Here is a 21,810-nt window from a genome sequence, read left to right on the forward strand (position 1 = left end):
TGTGTTCATTTGCTCCTTCATTTACAGTAAAGTTGGGGGCTTCGGACCACCTTTCAATCCCTATCAGCTGCCACTGGATTTCTCAGTCATTTACCCTGGGGTTAAAGCTTCTGGTCTGGTGGTCCCCACCCTAATTTTCTTGCCTTTCCCTCTTATGGGGTCCCTTTCCCCTTATGGGGTGAGCACAGCCTGCCAGAGGCTTCACTCTGAGTTTATCAGGGAGGGGGAAGTGACTTGTCTGGGCCTGAGGGCCGCACTGGAGGGTCTGTAGGCAGGCCTGGTGAAGCTGCTGCTTTCAAACTGGAGNCAGCTCCTCACCTCAGCTCCTCACCTCACCTCAGCTCCTCACCTCAGCTCCTCACCTCAGCTCCTCACCCCTCACCCCTCACCCCTCACCCCTGCTCCTCCTTATGTAATAAGAAGGGTCGACAAGACGGTCAGCACAAGCCCAACACCAGTTGAGACCTGCCGTGATGGGAGAGGCCTGGGAGCCATAGGCTACGAAATGGAGGCCTCTTACTATAGCAAGAGCCACGAACTGTACCCCACCCGTGCACACGCACCCTGAGAACAAGGTTATGTTTGGGGCCATCCCTGCCCGATTAACAGTCACCTAGTTTCTTCCCTCATAATCTCACAGAGTACAACTTCCCTGGCAGTTTCTATAGCCTTATTAATTATTTTTCTCCCTTCTTTTCTAGCCCAGAGTCTTGTAGTTAAATAGATAAGCATCAATTATTAATGGGATGAATTGATGTGATTAGTCAAGATCAGAAGAAGATCTGGAGTAATTTTGTTAGCATTCAATATTTTAGATAACAATAAGTATGATTTATTAAGTGTTTATTACTGTAGGTACTTGCAGAAGAGTACATAATTTATGACATTTAATCCTTACAAAAACCTTATCCATAAGGTACAGGTACTATTAGCCGTTCCCTTTTACAAAGTACAGAACTATAGTTGGAAACGTGAATGAGTTGCCTACTCAAGTCAGGACCCAGTCTCCCTGGCAACTGCTGCTAATGCCTCTGGAGTAAGTGGTACTGTCGGAATCTAAGAGCCAGGGAAGAGTTCTTTAAAGAATCACTGGCTGTGGAATGTGGAGTAGAAGTGAAATGCCAGTCCATCTCATGGCAGCTTCTTGCTGTGCACCACCTAGATGGCTGATTCTGACCCTGGGGAAAGAAATTACGACAATATGCTACGAATGCTGTCAGACCTGAATAAGGACTTGGAAAAGCTATTGGAAGAGATGGAAAAAATCTCAGGTAGGATGCTTTCCCAAACAGCGTGCCTTCTTTTCAATAGCTTGAATATTCCCCAAACTTCTGAGCTCATATCCAGTGTTCCTTCTCCTAACAAGGCTTTCCTTGACCACCTTCCAATTTTCATAGCAGTAGCTGTACCACAAAATTTGACCCTAACATTGGATGACCTTGAATTATTTTCTGTGGTTTTGCATTGTATTTCTGCAATTGGACTATTATTATCTTCTTGAGGACAGAAATAGTGACTTGCAGTTGGTACATTACCAGATACAACTCACATGTAATGACAACTCACATCAGATGATAAACAGGTGACTATGCTATCTGTGAGCAGACCAGGGCTTTCTTTCTGTAAATCATTTAAATAGAAAGTATTCAGCATAACAGTGATAAGAATGGGAGATACATTCAGTGGACTGAAAGAGCAATAGGACTGAGCAAATTTCTAAATTTGGGGGAAGAAATGTTAGTTTATTGTCTTATTTAATCTGTTTCTACTCAGCAGTGGTAGTAACACCATTATAATTTTATTTGTTCTTTATTAACTCAGAATATATGTAATTCTTATAATTTGTGAGCCTAATCTTTGCTAGAAAAAATAATAATGTAAAACAAACTTTAGAAATCATGAATACCTTAGGGTTGGACATGTAGCTCAGTGGTAGAGCACTTGCCTAAGCATGTACAAAGCCCCGATTTTGATTCTCACCACCACAAAAACAAAGCAAAACAAAAAGCATGCATACTTTAACTCAAATTTTTTAAAAAAGGTTTTTGTTTGTAGTACCAGGTATTGAATCCAGTACCTCATACATGCTAGGCAAGAGCTCTGCCACTAAGTCATATCCCCAGCCCTTTTTTAAATATTTATTTTTAGTTATAGGTGGACACAATATCTTTATATTATTTTATTTTTTATGTGGTGCTGAGGATTGAACCCAGTGCCTCATGCATGGTGGGTGAGCACTGTACCTCTGAGCCACAACCCCAGCCCCCAGCCCTTTTTTAAAAAAATTTTTTTAGTTGTCAATGGACCTTTATTTTTATTTATTTATTTATCTGTTTATATTTGGTGCTGAGAATTGAACTCAGTGTCTCACATGTGCTAGGCAAGTGCTCTGCCACTGAGCCCCAGCCCTAGGCTCTCCCTAACCCTTTTACAAATTTTTATTTTTGAGACAGTTTTGCTAAGTTGCTTAGGTTGAGCTTGAACTGTGATCTTCCTGCCTCAGCTTCCCAATTAGCTGGGATTACATGTGTGTGCCAGTATGCCCAATGAAAACAAACTACTTTAAAAGACATTATTCATTTTTTTTAAACATTTAGTTTTTAGTTGTAGATTGACACAATACCTTTATTTTTTTTTTATGTGGTACTGAGGATCAAACCCAGTGCCTCATGCATGCTAGGCAAGTGCTCTACCTCTGCCTCGACCCCAGCCCAAGATATTATTCATTTATTTAAAAAAAAAAAAAAGTATTCATTACAGCAAACTCTAAAAAATTTCTACTTAAAAATGTTTCCACTTTTCTGCCTAGATACTGGAAAGTTTTAAATATATTTTAAACTACCTATTTCAAAAGTTCTGTAATTCATTTTCCACTATAAACTGTGTAACTCTTTCAATCTAGTGAAATGTTCTCTTTACTTAACAGCACTCACTGGGTATCTACCATGTGCCATTCTAGGAATACAAAGTCGAATAGAGATGGTCCTTCCTTAGATGTGGGTGGGGAGCAGACACAAACATTAGGATGACTAGTTACATTCCCTGGACTCATGTTAAGGCGATTATTTCCCTTTATTGAATTATTTCTTAGTTTTAGTTTCATGTATTTTCTTATTTTGTTAAAATATTTTTTAGTTGTAGGTGGACACAATACCTTTTATTTTTATGTGGTGCCAGGGATCGAATCCATGCCTCACCCATGCTAGGTAGGCGTTCTACCACTGAGCCATAACCCAGGCCCCTATTTTCCTCTTTTATAATTCTATTTATATATAAATGTTCTACCTGTTATCAAATTTGGGGGTAATGTAGTCTTTTTAACAATTTCTCTAGCAGTGTGTCAGCTGCTGAAAGTATATTAGCAACATATAAGCAGTAGCAGATTAAATGATATTTGAATTGTATAGTTTACCTTTTGTGCTGGGTGTGGTGGCTCACACCAGTAATGCCAGCTACTCTGGAGACTGAGACAGGAAGATTGCAAATTTGAGGTCAGCCTAGGCAACTTAATGAGACCCTGTCTCAAAATTTAAAGATAGAAGGACTGGGGATGTAGCTCAGTGACAGACCAACCCTGGGTTCAATTCCAAGTACCACAAAAAAAAAAAAAAAATCATACCTTTGGTAATTTTTTAAGCAATTGATGTTCTCGAACCCAGGGACTCAAATCCTAACATCAAAATATTTTTGTAACTGAAGTATAAGCAACAGAATAATTTCTTCATATTGTCCCTGGGATAAGTTAGGACAGTTTTTATTGGCAGAAGTAAGATAATTTTGGACCAGGATTATGTCATCTCTCATCCTGACCCTTTAGGTTAGATCTGAAGTGAGGCTCAGCATGTAACCCGTGACCTCTGATGCCCCCGCAAAGACCTTTGACTTGTTGTTCTTTGGATCTTTAATCATACCAAGGAGGCAATCCCTAACAAATGTAAAAATTTCAAGCAATATCAAAGGCAAAATCTTAACTCCAAGGCTTAAATTCTTCTTTCTCTACTGTCAAACTTAAGTCAGGACATGGCTAGGACAGCATTCCTGGCACAAGTTTAGCTGGCATTTTTGCTCCATGAGAGTAGAGGGTAGCAAGGTGGGGTTACCCCCGCAAGTCCACCCCATCCTCTCCTATCAATTTGCAAGTGATTTATGACTCGTGAGGGTCTTATATATAGCAGGGCAGAGACAGCTATTCCATTCATAACGTTATGTTTTAAAAAGTATAGTATCAGGTCTGGGGCTGGGGCTCAGCGGTAGATCACTCACCTAGCACTTGCGAGGCCCTGGGTTTGATCCTCAGCACCACATAAAAATAATTGAAGATATTGTATCTATCTACAATTTTTAAAAAAGTATAGTATCAAACTATTTTCATTATTAATCTTGAAGCTCCCCTCATCATTCTTTTTCTTATTTTATGATTTTTAACTTTTCTCTCATTTATTCTTCCAGAGGAACAATATAGATTCATTTATTTAATACTTTATTTGGAATTGTGTTAAACCTATACATTAATTTGGGAAGAATGATTTTTTTAGGGAGGGTACTGGGAATTGAACTCAGGGGTGCTTTACCATGTGCTATTTTCCAGTCCCTTTTTTAAAAATATTTTGTTTTAGTTGTAGCTGAACATAGTACCTTTATTTTTATGTGGTGCTGAGGATTGAACCCAGCACCCCGCACATGCTAGGTGAGCACTCTACCACTAAGTCACAGCCCCAGCTCCCCCGGTCCTTTTATTCTTGTTAAGTTGCTAAGGGCCTTACTAAGTTGCTGAGGCTGGCCTGAAACTTGCAATCCTCCTGCCTTAGCCTCCCAAGCTTCTGGGATTACAGGTATGTTCCATTGGGTCCAGTAAAGAACAATATCTTTTTAACATTACGTGTTCTCATTTAGGTAGAGTATGTCTCTCTAAATTATGTATTAATATGCATTAAGATGTCTTAAAATGAGTTTTGCAAAATTTTTCTGCAAAATATTTTTTTCAATACATTTACTTCTGGTCTTTATTCCTTTTATATGTAAGGTCTTTTTACATTTTTTTTTTTTTTTTTGCTACATTAATGCCAGCATGGAGGAAGGCTGTGGATTCTTAGGTATGAGTGCTATTCCAGTGTTATCAGTGATAATGACAACAACTTATGTTGATCGTACACCGTGTGTTGGTGTTGGACTCTGCCATATGCCTTACACATATTGTCTTATTTATTTATTAGAGTAAAAATCTGGGGCATAGATAGTATTATTATCCTTATTTTATAAATGAGGAAACTAGGGCTTACAGAATCTAAGTAACTGTTCAAAGATACTTGGGTCTGCACAATCTCTAGAGTCATATTTTTCCACATTCTGAAATTATATGTTTACTATTATAGTATTTGGAAGCAATTGGCTTTTTAATATTTCAAAGACCTCAATGACTCAACCATTGGAGAGTTTTTTTGTATAACTTTTCAGTTTTTTCTTTAGAAATTGCTTTGTTAAGATTATGTCAATCTGGATATTTTCTTCCAAATCATCTCTTTTAGCAACATTTTTTAATGTACCAAAATGATACTATATGCAGTGGAAATTTTCTGGTGTGAGCATTAGCATTTCAAAATAAATGGTTATTAGGTTTATAATTGCTAATCAAATAATAACATTTAAAGGAAATGTTGCATGTTCCATTTTAAAATTAAAAGTAAAATTTAAAATCAAAACAAAGTCATGATGGCCCTGAAGCAAAGGGAGAAATAAAATTAAGAAAGTTTGTGGGACCTCTGGCCACTCTAGCCCTCTGGAGACAGGATGGTAGACTGTGCCCTGAGCTCTGCCGTGGCAGCTATGAAATCCACCTGATAAGGAAAGGGTAGCAGGCTGCAAGGGTGCCTGGTGGCCAGAGATGTGCCCCACAGTGCCAGGCTGGAGCTGCTGACAGCTGGTCACTAGGAGACACAAAGTGCCAAGAGACCCCCAGGTCCCGGAGGGTAGGGGGTAGGGCAAGGGCCACTGCCCCATGTGGTCTGCTGGACACACCAGCCAGGCCATTTTAGGTCTGTTTTTTAATTTTATCAGTGCTCTTACCTCCTGTACATAAGCCTGAGATTTGGAAATAATAAAACAGCAAAGTGTAGAAGAAAAAAGAAAGAAAGAAAGGGAGGGAGGGAGGTAAGTTGGTTTGTGGGAAACATTAAACTAGTGTTATTTCTTTAGTTATATCCTTTCACCTTATTCAGTATCTAATACCTGTCATCAGAAACACTCAGAACTTACTACTAAATACTACATATTAGATAATTGAGTCTCCACAACAATGTCATACAAGACTCTCATCCCTGTTTTATAGATGAGGAAACCAAGTCATAGTTAGCTGTTAGCTATACTACTCTTTGTAACTAATCTACTATTTGTTGTTATCAAGATTTATAACATCAGCTGATCAAGGTGGTGCACCTGTAATCCTCGATACTCAGGTTGAGGCAAGAGGATCCCAAATTCAAGGCCAGCTTCAGAAAACATAGTAAGACCCTGTTTCAAAATGAAAAATAAAAAGGGCTGGGAATGTGGCTCAGGGGTAGGGCCCTCCTGGGTTCCATCCCCAGTACCACATACACACACATATACAAACACACACACACACACACAGAAGATTTATGACATTTAAGTTCCGTAATCATAACCCCTACAGTCATTGTGACATACATTTTTGTATTCAAACAGATGGAGTATTTAAACCTAGTAACTATATTCTTTGATTTCATAAATGCCTGAGAATATCTGTCTGTGCTTATACCTGGATGGCAGTTTGGTGGAGTATTGATCACTTTCTCTGTGGCTTGAAGGAGAACTTGGTGGCACTGTGCAGTGGTGGGAGGCCTTCGTTTCCTCTTGAGCAACTTGCTTCTTCTGCCTTTAAGATTTTTTCTTTATCTTTGAAGATCTGTGATTCCAGCAAGATAAGACTGGTGTTATCATGTGACACTTTTCCTGGGACCTGGCAAGCCCTTGGAACAGTGGACTTGAGAATGCTCATGAACAAATTTTCATTTATTGTTTCGCTGGATACTAGTTGTTCTGTTTCTTTGGTTTCCTTCTTTAAGAATTCCAGTTGTCCATGTTGTGCATCTCCATTTTGCTGTATCTTTTATTATCATTTCTGTAATCAGTTTTATTTATTTGTTATTTTCCATTTTATTTTGTGTGGTCTCCTCAAGACTATCCCCCTATTCTCAAATTACACTGTTGCATGGTCAGTTTTTCATTTATTTCTATCTCAAATATAGAGGACTGATTTTTTTCATGGCCCTCGGTTCATGGTATATCATGATCATACCGGCCCTCCAGCTTAATTTTTTATTTGTCCCCTTTAATCTGTATAGTTCATTCTTTTCCCTCTCTCCACCCACAGAAACAATTCTAATGTGCTTAATGTATGCCTTTCTGTGTGTATGTTCTTGTAAAATGTATATTGCTGTTTTATGTACATATGTTTTTAATTTATGTAAATAGTATTGTTATATGTCTCATGCTATTTCTTATTTTTTTCATCCAGAACTACATGTGTCAGCTCCTTCCAAGATGTGTACAATCTATTACTTTTCGGTGCTGCAAGTTATGCTATGGTGTATATCACCCCTGGCCAGGGTGGGCTAGGCCACAGGGGAAATGAGACTGATGTTCAGGTTAAATTCGTCCTAGGATCTATGGGTGATGGTAATTCTCAGAAAAGGGTACATGGGCCAGGAAAGCGTCTCAGTGTGCTTCTATTTTTCCATATTCTGACTTATCTGGATTTCTTGGGAGGGGGGAATTCCTCTGCTTTTCCTAATTTTTTATTGCTGTTTTATTAAAACTTTGAGTTGAATGCTGTGTTCATTTATTTTATTCTTTTAAATCACTTGGGGATGTAGATTTATCTCTGGCATATCCTTTACCACATTCATAAATATTGATATATAATGTTCTTGCTTTTTACAGTTCCTGAAGTCATCTTCATTAAGGTATAATTTACATACAATATAATAAATGCACTTTAAGTATAGAGTGCACTGAACTTTGCCAAATGTGGCATGGTAAACAACACCAGCATCCAAGTGCAGAACATTTTTGCCAACTCCAGAAGTTTCTTTTTACCTTGCCCAGCTCATCTCCAACCTCCATCCCTAACACCATTTAACAACTACCATGCATGCCCCGAGTTTCATCTAGATGGAGCTGCACGGTACATGCTCTTGTATCTGGCTTCTTTGGCTCACCAGTTCAATCAGCACAATATCATCGATGTTATGTACCAGCTGGTGTTAGTCAGCTTCTCACCACCATGACAAAATACCTGATAAAATCTACTTTAAAGGAAGAAAGGTTATTTTGGCTCATAGTTTCTGAGGTTTCAGTTCCTGGACTGTTGTCCCCATGGTTTTGGGGCATGTAGGGGGCAGAATATCACGGTAGGGAGCTAGTGGTAGGACAAAGCTGCTCACTTCATTATAACTAGATGCAAGTAGAAAGAGAAAGGAAGGGGCTGAGGTTCCAGTATCCCCTCCTCCAAGGGCACCTCTTACTTCAGTGACCTACTTCCTTCCATTGGGCATCACCTTCTCAAGGTTTCACCACCTCTGAGTAGTGCCATAGGCTGGTGACAGAGCCTTTCACACAGATCCAAACCCTAGCCACTGGGGAGTTGATAGACCTGATAAGGGTAGTGAAGATGAGTTATTGGCCTCATCATCTAAAAGCAAACTGCTTCTGATTGGCTTTGCTCACATGTACCCAGAAAACGTTTGCCAGATCAACAGCTGCATACCAGGTACAAGGAATGTGTTCATTTGTTCATTTTTTCCAGCAACAAACCGTATCTGGAGTCACCTTCTGATTGAGTTTGATAATCTGCTGTCATTCTCTAAGATCCATTTTCTGCACAGGCCAAATAGGCAAGTGGAATAAGGATGTGGTAGGAATGTCCCCGCACCTCTCAGGGTTTTAATGATGGTGGAAGCCTGCAGTTTGCAGAAATGCAGTTGCTTTGGTTTACTGCTCTCATAGCTGGAGGCAGTCCTGCTTGGCTTCCATTTCACCTTTTGCATCATGACAGCCCTCATGAGTCAGTGAGCCAATGTAGGGATTCTCCCGGTTACTGAATATGCTGTTTCAATTCTGCATACTGAAACTGTGAGAATAAACACAGGGTGGGTTCAGAGGTCTATGGTCCACTGTGAGACAAACCAGAGCTGACACTCCATTGGTCACCTGGCCTCCACAGCCTCAACTCTGACTGGTGGACCACAGTAATGCTCTGAATCTCCAGGAATTAGTGTAAGTTGAGTCTAATAACCCTCAAAAGGTCTGACTACTTTCCTTTTCACAATGTGTATGTGATACTGACCATGCAGTAGGTTCATAGTGAAGAGTGGTGGCCCAAGGACACAACCCTGAGAAATGTCCTCAATTGGAAAAGCAGACAAAGGTGTTTTACTGTAAGGGAAGAGAAAGACAGTCATGGGCACAGAGAACTGGAAGAGTGGCATCATGCCATCCAAGGCAGAAGACAGTTTCAGGAAGAGGTGATGATCAATACAGCCCTGTGTTTAGAAATACTGAGGTCATTTGGTGATTTGGAGAGTGCTGTTTTAGTGAGGACAAAAGGCTTGTGCTGAGGAGCAAATAGCCTTGCATTCCTAATGTGACAGTGAAGGAGCTGTAGCCTAGGGCTGGCCACACCTGTAATCCCAGCTGCTCAGGGAGCTGGGGGTGGGGGCCCTGCAGGATCCTTCCATCCCTCACCAACAAAACCTAGATAGAACACATTTTTAAGGCATCACTGGTCACACAAAAGGTAAGACCCCTAAATAAACTTAAATATAGTTAATAAGGCCTCTGCTGGATCATACTGCACCTCCATATAAATAGGAAAAAGGTGCTGCTTTTTCTGGATAAATGATTGGAAAAATTCTCCTTTGTAATGAATTAGAAAAAGGCACCCCCTCTGGCCAGATAGCAATCTTCTCATATTGAAGAGAGGACCTTAATTTAGATTTCAGCCCCCAGTCACTCGCTTTCGCTGAAATCCTTCATGCAAGGCCAAAATTGCACATGGTACCATCAACCTAGTAAGATGAGCCTGGCTCAACTAGGTAGCTCAGCAGGTCATGCAGGAACTGGAGGTTCAATGTTGACAGGCTGGGAACAAATATCCTAATGCTGAAGGCAAAGTCCCAGAGCAAAGCCACCAGAACAGCAGGAGGAGATCTTGCTCTGCAGTGGGATCCTCTGTGTGTTTGCTAGGTCTGCCCTACAAACGACTACAGTCTGGACAGCTTAAACAATAGAAATGTGTTTTCTCACAGTACTGGAGGCTAGCAGTGCGGTAAGGTTGGTTTCTCCTTGGCTTGTAGATGTTTCATCTCCTTCTTGTGTCCTTACATGATGACCCCTCTCCTTATCAGGATGCCACTCATACTGAATTAGGGCCCATTCCAAAGACCTCATTTTAACTAACTACCTCTTAAAATTACGATCTCTAAATACAGTCACATTCTGAAGTACCAGGAATTAGGATTTCAACAGATGAGATTAGGGAGGAAACAATCCACCCTATAACAGATACTGAATCTTGAAACATCAGAGAGGTCGAGAAGCTGAATGTATGACTCTCTTGCTCAGTACCAAAACCCCTGAGAGTGTTAATTTCCTGGATGGGGGCTACCTCAGCAATGACCTCACATACAAAGATAAAACCACAGACATGCAATGGTAAGCCACTGTGAGTGAAAGAAACTAGAATCAGTACCTTTAGATGTCCAAAGATGAAGTCAGACACAGAACATAAGTAGCTATACGTAAAATGGTTTAAGAAGTAATGAATGAAATAACAGATGAGCATAAAATAAATTTAAGAATGAACAGCCAAAATTGGTAAAAACAAATGGCGATTCTAAAGTGAAAAATATAATGAAATAAATAATATAATGAAAATATAATAATATAATTAAATTAAAAATATAATGAAATAAATAATATTTCACAATAAATATTGTGAAATAAAATGTCATCAATAACAGTTGAAGGGGCTGGGATTGTGGCTCAGCGGTACAGCGCTCGCCTAGCACGGGCGGGACTCGGGTTCGATCCTCAGCACCACATAAAAAAAAATAATAAAGGCATTGTGTTGTGTCCATCTACACCTAAAAACTAAATTTTTTTAAAAAAATAACAGTTGAAGACTTGAAAAGAGAATTAGTAAACAGGAAAAGAATGCATCAAAAATAAAAAAGGGCTGGGTGCAGTGGTGCATGCCTATCATCCCAATGACTCAGAAGGCTGAGGCAGAAGGATCGTAAGTTCAAAGCCAGCCTCAACAATTTAGCAAGTCTCTGTCTCAAAAAAAAAAAAAAATAGAAATAGCTGGGGATGTATGTGGCTCAGTGGTTAAGCACCTCTTACTAGGTTCAATCCCTAGTACCATAAAAAATAAAAAAGAAGGGGCCAGGGCAAGCTCAATAGTAGAACACATGTTTATCATGCACAAGGCCCTGGGCTAGATCCCTAACCCTGCAAAAATAAATAAATAAAATGAAAAAAGATTAAGAAGGTTTAGCATGGTTCTAATGGGGATCTCAGAAAAAAAGTTAAAATGGAATAATGACAATATTTAATAATATAATGACTGAATTTTCCAGAACTGATGAAAAATTGAATCAGAGATCCAAGAAACAAAATATATCCCAAGCAAAAGAAAATTAAATCCATACCTAGAGAGTGAAACTTCAGAACATCAAAGACAAAGAGAAAAATTTTGTAGGAAGCCAAAGAAAGAGAAAGAGATCATCAAAGGAAGGACAATTGGAATGATTTCCCAACAACAATCATGAAGACTAGGAATTGGTGGGAAAAAACTAAATATCATAAAAACACTATTAACCCAGAATTATGCATCCCAAAAAACTATCTTTTTTCAGAAAGATATTTTTTAAAGATGGACACAATATCTTTTTATTTATTTTATTTATTTATTTTTTATGTGGTGCTGAGGATTGAACCCAGTACCTCACAAGTGCAAGGTAAGCCCTCTACCGCTGAGCTATAACCCCAGCCCCCTGAAAAACTCTCTTTCAGAAGAGAAGACAAAGACATCTGCAGATGAACAAAACTGAAACTATTTATCACAAACAGACTTGCTCTAAAGATCCTCTAAAAGTTATACCAAGTAAAAGAAATGTGATCCCAAAGGACGATTTGAAATTCACAAAAATATGGAAAAATGAGTAAAATGTTAAACATGTCAGTTGGGGCTAGGGTGTTACTCAGTGGTGGGGTGTATTCTTGGCTTCTGTGGGAGGCCTTCGATTCAATTCTCAGCACCAAAAAAAAACCCAAAAAATAGATAAATCCTTGGGGCTGGGGTTGTGGCTCAGTGGTGGAGCGCTCGCCTAGCATGCGTGAGGCACTGGGTTCCATCCTCAGCACCACATCAAATTGAAATAAAGATATTGTGTGTCCACCTACAATTAAAAAATAAATATTAAAAAATGGGTAAATCCTACTAAATAATTCATTAGGTACATTTTTCACCTTTCAAATTATTTCTTGTGACAGTGTTGCTGAATTTTCTGCCTCTACATAACAAGGATCTCCTCTCCTTCAGCTTCCAATAACTTTTTTCACTTCTCTTAAAGCCCTTATTGTTAGTCTCATTAAAGTCCAAAATTCTATGAACAGTGCATTCAAGGCACTTTAAACTTTTACTAGCAAAATCCTTACAGCTCTTCTTGTTTCCACTTATCACCCATTTCCAAAGCCACTCCCAATTGTAGGTTCTTGTTATGGAAACACCAAATTCCCAATACCAAAATCAGTTATTTGTTATTTAGTGCAAATTAACCCAAACTTAGAAAATGAAAATCAAAACCATTTATGATGACACAGTTTTTGAATGTCAGAAGTCTGGGTGTGGCATAGCTGGGTGGTTTCTGGTTGTTTCATATGAGATCACAGTCAAGATACCAGCCATGGCTTCAGTTTCTGAACCCTGGACTGGGTGCTGGAAAATCTGCTTCCAAGCTTAGGTGGCTGTTGTCGGGAGGCTTCCTATGTGGCCACTCCATAGGACTGGTCATACCTTTGCTCAGAAAAAATCTCAGATGGCATAATGTCACCTGTACCATATTGTTCCACGGATCAACTCTGGTATAAGAGAAAACTATACAAAGCTGTGCCTACCAAAAGGTAATGCCCACTGGGAGCCCACTTGGAAGCTGGCTGCTACCTCTAAAACACAAATGGTTGGAAATAATAGTTTAGTAATGTGGTCGGATATAAGATGGATATACAAAAATAGATTACATTTTTACATATCAGAGGCAAAGCATGAGGACATATTGTGTGTGTGTGTGTGTGTGTGTTGCTAGGAATTTTTTTAAATAAAAATAAATGGAGCCATAGTTAACTCTGTGAATAGAAAGGCTTAATGTAATAAATGTGTCCATTCTTTCCAAATTCCATCTAAGAGTACAAAGTAGTTTAATCAAAATCCTCTCTGGGGGGCTGGGGTTGTGGCTCAGTGGTAGAGCGCTTGCCTAGCATGTGTGAGGCCCTGGGTTCAATTCTCAGCACCACATAAAAAAATAAATAAAGATGTCCATTTATAGCTAAAAAATATATTTTTTAAAAAATCCTATCTGGATTTTCATGAAATGTGACAGGTTGATTCTAAAACATTTATGAGAGCCCTAAGAGTCAAGAATATAGTAAGATATTTCTGAGGAAGACAGATAGGGACAGAGGACTTACCCTATAATTAACAAGATTTATTATGAATCTATTTAAACTTATGTAAGTATGTCATGTTGTATATATAGCTACATAATAGGTTAAAAGCTATATAAGTAAGCTATAAAGCTATGTATTTAAAATGTTGTCATATTGGGATAGAAATAGACAAACTAAGCAATAAAACACAAAAGAGGGCCTAGAACCAGCACATTGCACTTTTATTTGATATACCTGGTATATCAAGTGGACTCCCACCTCCTCCCTGTTGCAGCACATGGCTTGTTTCCCAGCAGTACCTTTAACCACCTGCAATCACCCCAGTTGATGGCGGTCTCTCCCGTGCAGGAGAGCAGTGTGAACCTCATACCTTGCATGCCACCAGGGCTGCCTTTGCAAGTGCCATCACAAAAGTGTTCTGTAAACACCAAATGAATGAATGAAAAACTCAAGAAATGTGTATTTCTGGAGAACTTTCTGATGATTGTGAGTCTTCCTGCTGTGTGTATTCCAAAACTTTCCATGGGCCCTAGAGAGGGCCGTGTACCTTATGTGGTGTTTTGGTGTCTTGCTGAACTGCCTCTCTGAGCTGTGCTTTGCCACCCTGGTACCAGCTTTCTTTTACCAGTGATCCTAACATAGTAAGGAAGGAACACCTTGTATTTAAATGAGGATGCTAAGCTGGGAGGGAGGTGCACACCTGTAATCCCAATACTCGGGAGACGGAGGCAGGCGGCTGGGATGAGCCCAGGAGTCTGAGGCCAGCCTAGGCAACACAGCCAGTACCTTTCTTTTCGTAAAGACCCACTGGAAAATTGTCCTTTAGGGTAGTAGTGTTTTAAAGGATGGATTGTTTCTCTTTTGTGAATACTGAGTCATTTGAACATGTTTCTTTCTCTACTTTGGCTTAGGAAACTCAGAGTCAAAATTCTAGCTCCTATGGAAGATCATGTCTGTAAGCTGTTACCCGCCTACACCAATTTTAATTTCTTATCTATCTTCTTTACCCTGAATACCTCAATTATTTATTTTGTAAAAGTTTCTTCTTTCTTGAAGCAACTCTCCTTGTATAAATATCCAGTCTTGTTTCTTACAAGTTCTATCTTCTGCAAAACACTAGAAAACAAACACAGTTCAGCCAAGTTCTTTGCCACGTCATGACAAGCATCACTTTTTCTCTGGTTTCTGATAACTTATTCCTTATTTCCATCTGGTACCTCATTAGAATGGTTTGGCCTTTTGTATTTCCACAGTCTATTCTTGATCATTTATGTATTCTCTAAATTCTTCTTTTATTCTGAGCACTTACCAAATTACTTTTAAAGCTCCATACACAGGGTTGGGGCTGTAGCTCAGTGGCAGAGTGCTTGCCTAGCATGCTTGAGGCACTGAGTTGGATCCTCAGTACCACATATAAATAAACAAATAAAATAAAGGCATTCTGTCCATCTACAACTACAAAATTTTTTAAAAAACAAATAAATTAAAAAAAGTGGAGCTGGGGTTGTGGCTCAGTGGTAGAGCGCTTGCCTGGCATGCATAAAGCACTGGGTTCGATCTCAGGCACCACATACAAAAATAAATAAATAAATAAAACAAATAAAATAAAGGTATTATGTCCATGTACAACTAAAAAAATATTTTAAAATATAAGCAAATAAAAGCTCCATACACAGTAATACTGTATCAATTTCTAGCCTGCACTTCAAAGCTCTTGCAGCCTCTACTAACTGCCCAATTCCAGGGCTACTTCCACACTTACATGCACTTGCTATAGCAACAACCCACTTCTTGGGACCCATTTGTCTTTTTTTTTTTTTCTGTGATACTGAGAATTGAACCCAGGCATACCACTGACCTACATCTGAGCCCTTTCTATTTTTATTTTGAGATAGGGTCTTGCTAAGCTTCCCAAGCTGACCTCAAACTTGCAGTCTTCCTGCCTCAGCCTCCTGAGTTCCTGCAACTACAGATGTGCGCCACCATACCTGGCCTATTGCCTTATTCATTTTTGTTTGACTGATTGGCTGTTTTTTGTTTGTTTGTTTATGTTTGTTTTTGTTTTTGTTTTGCTTTGCTTTGTACTAGGGGTTGAACCCAGAGGCTATTTTCACTGAACTACATCCCCAGTCCTTTTATTTTTTATTTTGAGATGGGGGTCTCATTAAGTTGCTTAGGGCCTTGCTAAGTTGCTGGGGCTGGCTTTGACCTTGAGATCCTTCTGCCTCAGCCGCCTGAACTTCTGAAATTACAGGCATGTACCACTGTGCCCTTTTTGTTTTCATTGTTTTGTGACCCTATAACAAATCGACATAGAGTGGTTTAAAAGACACAACAAACATTTATTTCTCAGAGTCCTGGAGGCTAGGAAGTCAATCTAGTGCTGATGAGAAGCCTTTTCCTACTTTGCAGTCACCTTTTCACTGTGTCTTCACATGGCCAAGAGCAAGCTCTCGTGTCTGTTTTATAAGGATACCAGTCCCATTCACATGGACTCCATACCCGTCGGCACTCATCTCCTAAAGGCCCTGCCTCCTAATGTCTTCATCTTAGGGTTAGATTTCAACATGTGAATGGGGAGGGGACACAGACACTCGGTCTATATGTCTCTTTGACACATGTGCTAGGCAGCTCATGTATATTACCCCCTTAATCTTCACAGCAAGCCATGAGATCAGGAAGTAGGCTCTGCTTTGCGAAGTAGAAACTGAGTTTGCCAAGTCTAACTCCTTATTCAAGGCCACAGGGACAGCCAGTGAAGAGTTGGGAAGCAAGTTCTGTTCCACAAACCTGGTCCATGTGTCACCATGTCAGCATTCAGCCACCAGCCCTGTGGTAGCTTACAGGCTAACAATTTTCTCTCCTTGGAGCATGGGGTGTCCCAGCAGGGTCCCGCTCCCTGGCAGCACAAGTGAGATGCCCCCAGGTAGCATAACCAGCTAGACAAGAATCACCATGGGGTGGGGGGTGGGGGCAGTCGCCTACATTGTAACAAGTGACCCAAGGGTCACTCAGGCTTCTTTAAGTCCAAGAATCCCTATACTAGCTAGAGTCATGAACTCTGTTGGGACACTGCACACTTTCTTTTCTTTTTAATATTTATCTTTTAGTTATGGGTAAACACAATGTCTTTATTTTACTTTATATGGTGCTGAGGATCAAACCCTCCTCACACATGCTAGGCAAGCGCTCTACCTCTGATCCACAACCTCAGCCCTACACACACCTTTTCTAACAATTTTCCCTAACCAAACAGGTGTTACTCTGAGCTTCAAGTCTGCCATGTGGCTGACCTTGCTTGTGTGAGATACACTTGTGCTTTTATCACTAATCATGCTTCTTGTATCATCTTTGGTTAATTTCCTTGAAGACATTGCTTCCCAGAGTACCAGTATTTTTTAGCTTGACAAAGAGGAGTGTTAAGGAGAGAGATCCACTGTGCTGCGCTGTCACACAGAAAGGGTGACCTTTGTTCTGTGAAGTTCTAGAATGTAGAGCCACAGTGATGGCGCCTGGTGAAAAGAGGGGGTTTTGCATACTTCCACAGAGTCTGCACAAGAAGCATATGTTCACCTGGAGACCCAGGGCACTCTGCCCTCAAGCTGCTCTCAGAGGGAAAGATCAGTGTGGACATTCAAAGCGTCTCATCGGGGAGGCAGCAGAACCTCCCCAGGAGAAGCCCTGGCCTGAGCCTTAATGAAAACACAGAGTTGTACAGCTGCAGGTGGACAGGTATCCCAGGCCACGGAGCGTGGAGAAACATGAGAGTGAGGACTTGTAGGACTGGGAATGGTTGGCCTACCTGAGCATGTGAACCAGGTAGACTCCTGTGGAGGTCACCCTGAAGCCACCAGCTGTGAACTGTGTGTCAGCAAGGACTTGGGGTTTGCTCCATTTTCTCCCGGTTCACATCAGACTGGCCTCCAGCTTTTACTGTCATGGGCTGATGGATCCAGAAGTTAAAACTGGAAATTAGGGAGCATCATTATTGCTGTTTGCAGGGAGTTTTCATAGGGGGTTTTATGAGCCCTGTGGTGGCTTACAGCTAACAACTTTCTCTCCTTGGAGCATGGGGGGTCCCAGCAGGGTCCCGCTCCCTGGCAGCACAAGTGAGGTGCCCCAGAGCTGCAGCGCCACCTGTGGCCTGACTGGGCCTGTCTGGTTGTTGCAGTGCAGGCGACCTGGATGGCCTATGACATGGTGGTAATGCGCACCAACCCCACTCTGGCGGAGTCCATGCGCCGGCTAGAAGACGCCTTCCTCAACTGCAAGGAGGAGATGGAGAAGAACTGGCAGGAGCTGCTCAGTGAGACCAAGCGCAAGCAGTAGGCCCCGCTGCCCATCCACGCTGCCACCCATCATGCACTGGAGCCACAGAGACGGGCCAGTGACCCAGATACATAGCTGTGTGTACAGCACTTGTTTTTCAATAAACTTATTTTTAAGCACAACCTGAGGACCCTTTCTGTCCTGTGCTGTGATCCACTCAGCTGTCTGCCATATTTTGTGAACTCAGCAAGACAAGGGTAGGATGCAGATGCTTTCAATGGGTGGGACATGTATTTGGTGCAGTTGTGTTGAGCATAAGAAAAAAGAGCCAGACAGGGGCAAGCCAAGTCAGTGCTGGGATAGGCAGCAGCACTCAATCGAATTTATTTACCTGCCTAATGTGGATTTTGAAGTGGGTAGGGAGAGAAAACATTCATTTCTCATGCTGTGTACCCCAGGTACTGTGCCAGGTAGCCCACTGATGATCACATTCTCATGGCTCTCCTGAGAGGCAGGTGTCCATTATGCCTCTTTTACAGAAAAGGTAAAAATGGGAGGTTAAATGTATTGTTTTGAGTCCACATAACTAAAAAGGGGTTCATTTAGAGGGAAATCTGGGGGAAGGGGATGGGAGCCTGGCAGGGCAGAGAGACCTGCAAGTTGCAGAGGAGCCAAGTAGTCTGTCAGGTCTAGGCAGGGCCGTGTGCAGGGCTCCAGACCCAGTTGCACAGGTGAGGGCTCCACCCCCAATCAGACTCAGGAGGAAAGAGTCAAAAGGCTCCTCAAAGGCAGAAGTTCCAGAGGCAAGGGCATCTCCTGGGGACCTCTTTGCCTCCACTTCCACCTGACAGAATACAGGGAGCACAAATAAGCTTTCATCCCTCTCCTTCCTTAGCTCTGGGCCCAGGAGTTTCCCAGGAAGATGGGAGCCTGGGAGCAAGCTGAGGCATCCAAAGCAGGTAAGGACCTGGGGCAGGTACCAGCATGGTGTGGGGAGGGTAAGAAGGGAGGTGGAAGGGCTCTCACTCCAGAATAAGTGACAACCTTTACAGCAGGAGACAAACATAGAAGGAAAAGTGTCCCAGAAACTGGAGCAGAAGGTTCTGACCCCAACCCCACCTCCACGGCCCACACCCCCTCAGACTACCCCAGATGAAAGGTGTCCCTGAAGTACAGTTCTCCACTGGCACTCAGAGTGAGGTCTGCAGCCGGGCCGCAGTGGGCAGGGTCAGGATGAATGGACAGAGGATCCCCTTATTCCCCAGGGGAAAGGGCTGCAGCTCCTTGGCCTGAAACTGCGCAGTCCCCTCAGAGACTGCAAAGGTGGCTGTGACCTGGTGGTTGAGACAGTAAATGGTGTTGCCCAACACAGTGCAGCGGAGTGGGATGGCCTCAGGCAGTGGCAGGGAGGCAGCACGGCTCCAGGAACCCGTCACCGTGTTGTAGCGCATCACTGCAGCGCCCACACCCCGCAGCAGGTCGAAGCGATACAGGAAGCCCCCTAGTGCCACCATGTCACTGGAGCGCCGGTGGCTGGCACTGTAGGGGCACTCATCCCATGAGTCCTTCACAGGACTGTATCTAAGCAGGCGGTAGAAGAGGTGACCTCCTGTGACATAGATGTCCCCACGGCAGGCCACAGCCTCATGGGCCACAGGGAAGGTGCCTGCAGGGAGGGGAGCACGTAAGGTCCAGGCATCTGTGCGTGGGTCGTAGCGCTCCATGCTGTACAGGCACTCGCCTCCAATAGCATACAGCAGCCCGTCCAGGGCCACCAGCTTGAGCTGGGCTCTGGCTTGCTGCATGGGCCGAACCTGGCTCCAGATGTTGGTCAGAGGGTTGTAGCAAAAGACCTCTTTGGAGCAGACAGCCTTGGCACCAGAGCCACGGATGCCGCCTGCAAGGAACAGGTAGTTGTGCATGGTGCAGAGACCACAGCCCCGGAGGGGGGCTTCCTCCGGCACCTGGGTCAGGGGCCGCCAAATGTTCTCTTGAGGGTTGAACACATGGAGGAATGTTCGATGAGGCAGAGGTGCAGTCTGAGCTTCAGGAGATTCCTCACCACGAGAGCTCTTCTTGAACCCGGAACGGCACACCGGGTAGAGTCTGGGCAGTACAAGGACCCCCAGCCTGGCCTGGCCCTGGCCCGTCCGCAGGCTAAGGATGCGCTCCCGATCAGCCCCACTCAGCTGCCGGTAGAGGTGCGGGTCGCCCAGCACGTGCAGCAGGTTGCTGCTCATCAAGGCATAGGTCTCCTGGGCTAGGCCAGGCTCCCCATGCTGCTGGGCAAAGGCCAGCACCTCCAGGCAGCTGCCCAGGTCTAGCCGCTGGGGACGTTGAACAGCTGTGGCAGCCTCCAAGGCCCACGAGTGGGGCTTCTGGGATCCCTTGACCATCCCCCAACTCCCAGGCCTCTGCAGAAAAACCATGAGTTTTTGGGCCTCTTTCTGCTTCTCTGTGAGGACTCCCCTGCTGCCTGCAGAGCTGGCCTCCTCCCTGAGCACTTGACCCTGGTGCTGCTCTGGGGCCACCTGGCTGACCAGATGCTCAGAGCTCAGGGCTATTTCACACATGCTGTGTTTCCGTGGTCTGGGGATATGCTGAGAATCCCACCTCATAGCAGAGGGTGGTGCAGAGCCAGACTGCATCTGCACAGAGGGCTGTGTGTGTCCCCCAGGCACTTCAGCTGAGGGCAGTGAGTCTAGACTTTTCTCCTTGGTTCTGTTTTCTTTGGGGCCTAGAGGTGGGCCAGGGGTGGGCTTCCCATTGGTTTCAAAGCCCACTGGCTGCGCCTGACATGGAGTCTTGGCCAGTCCTCCCGCGTGTGTGACAATCCCCAAAGAAGATGGGTGCCTATTCTGGAGGCTGGGGATTTCCCCTTCAGATTGGGAAGCCTCTGGTCTGTGTTCAGAATGGGTGAAAGAGCTGGGACCTGCAGGGCTCACAGGGACTGCCCTTAGGGCGCATCCTTTGGGCTTCTCTTGCCTGGGAAAGGGGTGGCTTCTAAGAACCATGGCAATAAGGTTTCCCCAGCTACTTGTAATCTGCCCTTCGTGGTAGCTCCTGGAGAGACCCACTTTGGACTCTCCAGCCGCAGGGCTTGACCCACTAGCTAAGGCAGGGGCTGGGAGTAAGGTTGGTGATGGGGATGGGCATGGGGTTGAGGCCGCCGCCGCCGAGGCTGGGATTGAGGCAGGGGCTAAGGCTGTGGGCGGAGCTGAGGCTGCGGCTGCGGCTGGTGATGGGTTTGTCACTGGGAATGGGGCTCTGGATGGAGAAGGGGCTAGGGTTACTGTTGGAGCTGAAGTGGAAACTTGGTCTGATGAGGAGGCCGGCGCCGCGCTGACATTTTCACCCTCAGAAGGATCCTGGCTGACTCCGTGGGGCAGAGAGTTTGTAGGAGAGGGGCTGGGGGCTGCAGAGAGGAGGCCCACGCCAGACCTATTTGCCTTCGGGGAAGGGCGACCCGGATCCCCGCCCCGAGGCGGGGGCGTGGCTGGACGACCAGTGGAGGGGACGCCACTGTGGCCCTCTACAGTTGGCCTTCCTCGGTGCGGGGTCTGCTGGGGCTCCAGGTCAGCCACCAGGCCACCAGCCGCCCGCTCCCCGCCCTGACGAGGCTGGGACTCCCTCCCTTCTCCCGCTCTGCCCAGCCCGGAGTCGAGCCGGGGGCCGCGGTCTGTTGAGCCCGCAGCCCGGCCGGACGCGCGCCGCAGGACTCCACCTGCACCTCCTCAGGCGAGAAGCCCCACGGCGGCCCTCCGGCCCACCTCGCCCGCCCGCAGTCCAGGGCGCGGC

At 43.7% G+C, this 21,810-nt stretch overlaps 2 protein-coding genes across 2 annotated transcripts in view; one reads left to right on the forward strand and one right to left on the reverse strand.

Moving 5' to 3' along the window:
* Window positions 1–1,125: 1,125 nt before the first annotated feature.
* Syce3 (synaptonemal complex central element protein 3) lies at window positions 1,126–18,216 on the forward strand. Its single transcript, XM_015506898.2, has 2 exons — window positions 1,126–1,271; window positions 17,915–18,216. The coding sequence occupies exons 1-2, from the start codon at window positions 1,163–1,165 to the stop codon at window positions 18,070–18,072; spliced, it is 267 nt and encodes an 88-aa protein (XP_015362384.1). The 5' UTR covers window positions 1,126–1,162; the 3' UTR covers window positions 18,073–18,216.
* Window positions 18,217–19,202: 986 nt separating this feature from the next.
* The window catches only part of Klhdc7b (kelch domain containing 7B), a 3,984-nt gene continuing 1,376 nt past the window's right edge, over window positions 19,203–21,810 (reverse strand). Inside the window, exon 2 of the mRNA XM_015506897.2 lies at window positions 19,203–21,742. Coding sequence (XP_015362383.2) covers window positions 19,203–21,742 — 2,540 coding nt within the window. The remainder of the gene's footprint in view (window positions 21,743–21,810) is intronic.

The sequence above is a fragment of the Marmota marmota genome, unplaced genomic scaffold (genome assembly GCF_001458135.2).
Source record: "Marmota marmota marmota unplaced genomic scaffold, marMar, whole genome shotgun sequence".
In the NCBI taxonomy this organism is placed as follows: Eukaryota; Metazoa; Chordata; class Mammalia; order Rodentia; family Sciuridae; genus Marmota; species Marmota marmota.

Coding starts and splice junctions, on each gene's coding strand:
- Syce3 (XM_015506898.2), top strand. CDS start 1,163: ATGGCTGATTCTGACCCTGGGGAAAGAAATTACGACAATATGCTACGA. Junction 1,272..17,914: donor AGAGATGGAAAAAATCTCAG/GTAGGATGCTTT, acceptor TGGTTGTTGCAG/TGCAGGCGACCTGGATGGCC.